The sequence below is a fragment of the Microtus pennsylvanicus genome, chromosome 7 (assembly GCF_037038515.1).
Source record: "Microtus pennsylvanicus isolate mMicPen1 chromosome 7, mMicPen1.hap1, whole genome shotgun sequence".
Taxonomy (NCBI): domain Eukaryota; kingdom Metazoa; phylum Chordata; class Mammalia; order Rodentia; family Cricetidae; genus Microtus; species Microtus pennsylvanicus.
The window spans coordinates 121205137-121207770 of record NC_134585.1 but is presented as its reverse complement, the minus strand read 5'-3'; the positions used below and the strand labels follow the sequence as shown (position 1 = coordinate 121207770).

The 2634-nt window shown below is 45.5% G+C and overlaps 1 protein-coding gene across 1 annotated transcript; it reads right to left on the bottom strand.

Moving 5' to 3' along the window:
• Positions 1 to 400: 400 nt before the first annotated feature.
• LOC142854097 (uncharacterized) lies at positions 401 to 2185 on the bottom strand. The gene is given in 2 exon segments (XM_075979204.1): positions 401 to 693; positions 838 to 2185. Coding segments are annotated over 2 exon segments (1641 nt in total).
• Positions 2186 to 2634: the final 449 nt, after the last annotated feature.

Sequence of the window (2634 nt, the reverse complement as noted above, 5' to 3'; positions counted from 1 at the left end):
CCTTATCAGGATATAAGTCTTGACTCACAGAGGGAGGCAAAGGAGTGGGAACGATTCAGCATGTATCACACAGAGGCAAGCGTGCACTTAAAAGCAATTTAATGGAGACAAAGCAGGAAATACACATTTTTTTTTCCTATAGAGAATCCCATAGAGTTCTGCTTCAGATGAACTCTGAGGAATCAAAGAACATTCAAGGCACTGAGATCTTCCACTTAACTCAGAGGCTCTAAAGATACCTTGGAGAATATAGAGAAAGACACCAAAGCATGTATTTTTAGGGTACAGTAGAGAGTGTGACAAAAGATTGTGATCTCTAGACAATGGGGAAGAAGCAGACAGGAAGGAGTTCAGCAGCAGGTGGCTGGCTCTTTAAGAGTCTGGTTGGCTATGGACTGTGTTACTTCTGCTTGGTCTCCTGCTGAGTTAATTGTGGAATGACATTTGTGGGGTATACCTCAGTAACCTTAGCCTGACATGGCTCTGGTACCTTAGAATATCACTGGCCAGGTACGTTGGTGTAGCCCTGATCAGGGACCTTGGTATAGTTGGGTTCAGAGACATTCACAAAGCCAGGTTCAGAGAAGTTGGTAGTGCATGGCCCAGGAACCATGGTACAGTCTGGCCCAGGGATATTGGTAGAACATGGCCCAGGGACTGTGGTATAATCTTGCTTAGCTGCATTGGTAGTGCCTGGCCCAAGAATTGTGGTATAATCTTGCTTAGCTGCATTGGTAGTGCCTGGTCCAAGAATTGTGGTATAATCTTGTTTAGCTGCATTGGTAGTGCCTGGCCCAAGAATTGTGGTATAATCTTGTTTAGCTGCATTGGTAGTACATGGCCCAGGAATTGTGGTATAATCTTGTTTAGCTGCATTGGTAGTACATGGCCCAGGAATTGTGGTATAATCTTGTTTAGCTGCATTGGTAGTGCCTGGCCCAGGAATTGTGGTATAATCTTGCTTAGCTGCATTGGTAGTGCCTGGCCCAGGAATTGTGGTATAATCTTGTTTAGCTGCATTGGTAGTACATGGCCCAGGAATTGTGGTATAATCTTGCTTAGCTGCATTGGTAGTGCCTGGCCCAAGAATTGTGGTATAATCTTGTTTAGCTGCATTGGTAGTACATGGCCCAGGAATTGTGGTATAATCTTGTTTAGCTGCATTGGTAGTACATGGCCCAGGAATTGTGGTATAATCTTGCTTAGCTGCATTGGTAGTGCCTGGCCCAGGAATTGTGGTATAATCTTGCTTAGTCGCATTGGTAGTGCAAGGCCCAGGGACTGTGGTATAATCTTGCTCAGCGGTGTTGGTAGACAATGACCCAGGCATTGTGGTATAATCTGGCTCAGCCATGTTGGTAGACAATGACCCAGGCATTGTGGTATAGTCTTGCTCAGCTATGTTGGTAGACAATGACCCAGGCATTGTGGTATAGTCTTGCTTAGTAGCATTGGTAGTGCATGGCCCAGGGACTGTGGTATAATCTTGCTCAGCGGTGTTGGTAGACAATGAGCCAGGCATTGTGGTATAGTCTTGCTCAGCTATGTTGGTAGACAATGACCCAGGCATTGTGGTATAGTCTTGCTTAGTAGCATTGGTAGTGCATGGCCCAGGGACTGTGGTATAATCTTGCTCAGCGGTGTTGGTAGACAATGACCCAGGCATTGTGGTATAGTCTTGCTCAGCCATGTTGGTAGACAATGACCCAGGCATTGTGGTATAATCTTGCTTAGTAGCATTGGTAGTGCATGGCCCAGGGACTGTGGTATAATCTTGCTCAGTGGTGTTGGTGGAGCATGGCCCAGGCATTGTGGTATAATCTGGCTCAGGGATGTTGGTAGAATGTGACCCAGGGATTGTGGTATAATCTTGCTTAGCGGCGTTGGTAGTGCATGGCCCAGGGACTGTAGTATAATCTTGCTTAGTCGCATTGGTAGTGCATGGCCCAGGCATTGTGGTATAGTCTGGCTCAAGGACGACAGTGTAGCCTGGCTCAGGCACTTCGGTGTTGAAGGGCTCTGGAATCTTAGTGTTTCCTGGTTGTGGAACATCTGCATAGCATGGCTCTGTGGTGGTTATGGGAACAAATTTTCCTTGTGGTGGAGGCTGACAAGGTTGCTTCACTTGATGCTGTTGAGGCTGAGGAGGTGCCACAAAGGGCTGCTTCTGCTGGTAGGAGCTCATGCTTCAAAGGATGCTGACCCTAGAGACAGGACAACTGGTTAGGTAGTTTTGAGGGAATGTGCAGAATACTAAATATTTTTATTGCTTTTCTCCTATAAATTAAAGTCACTTTTATTTTCCTGAGCTGGATAGAAATCATAGATTATTTTTATAGTTGCTACTTACTTTTACAGCAAAATATTAAAGGGATCTGACCACTTCTGTATAAGAAATAAATGGTTATAGTCATTTTCTTCCTTCCTTCCTTCCTTCCTTCCTTCCTTCCTTCCTTCCTTCCTTCCTTCCTTCCTTCCATCCTTCCTTCTTTTCTGTTTTTTTGTTTTGGTTTCTGAGACAGGGTTTCTCTGGAACTCACTTTGTAAACCAGGCTGGCCTCCAACTCACAGAGATCCACCTGCCCCTGCCTCCCAAATGTTGGGATTAAAGGCGTGCACCACCATTGCTAAACT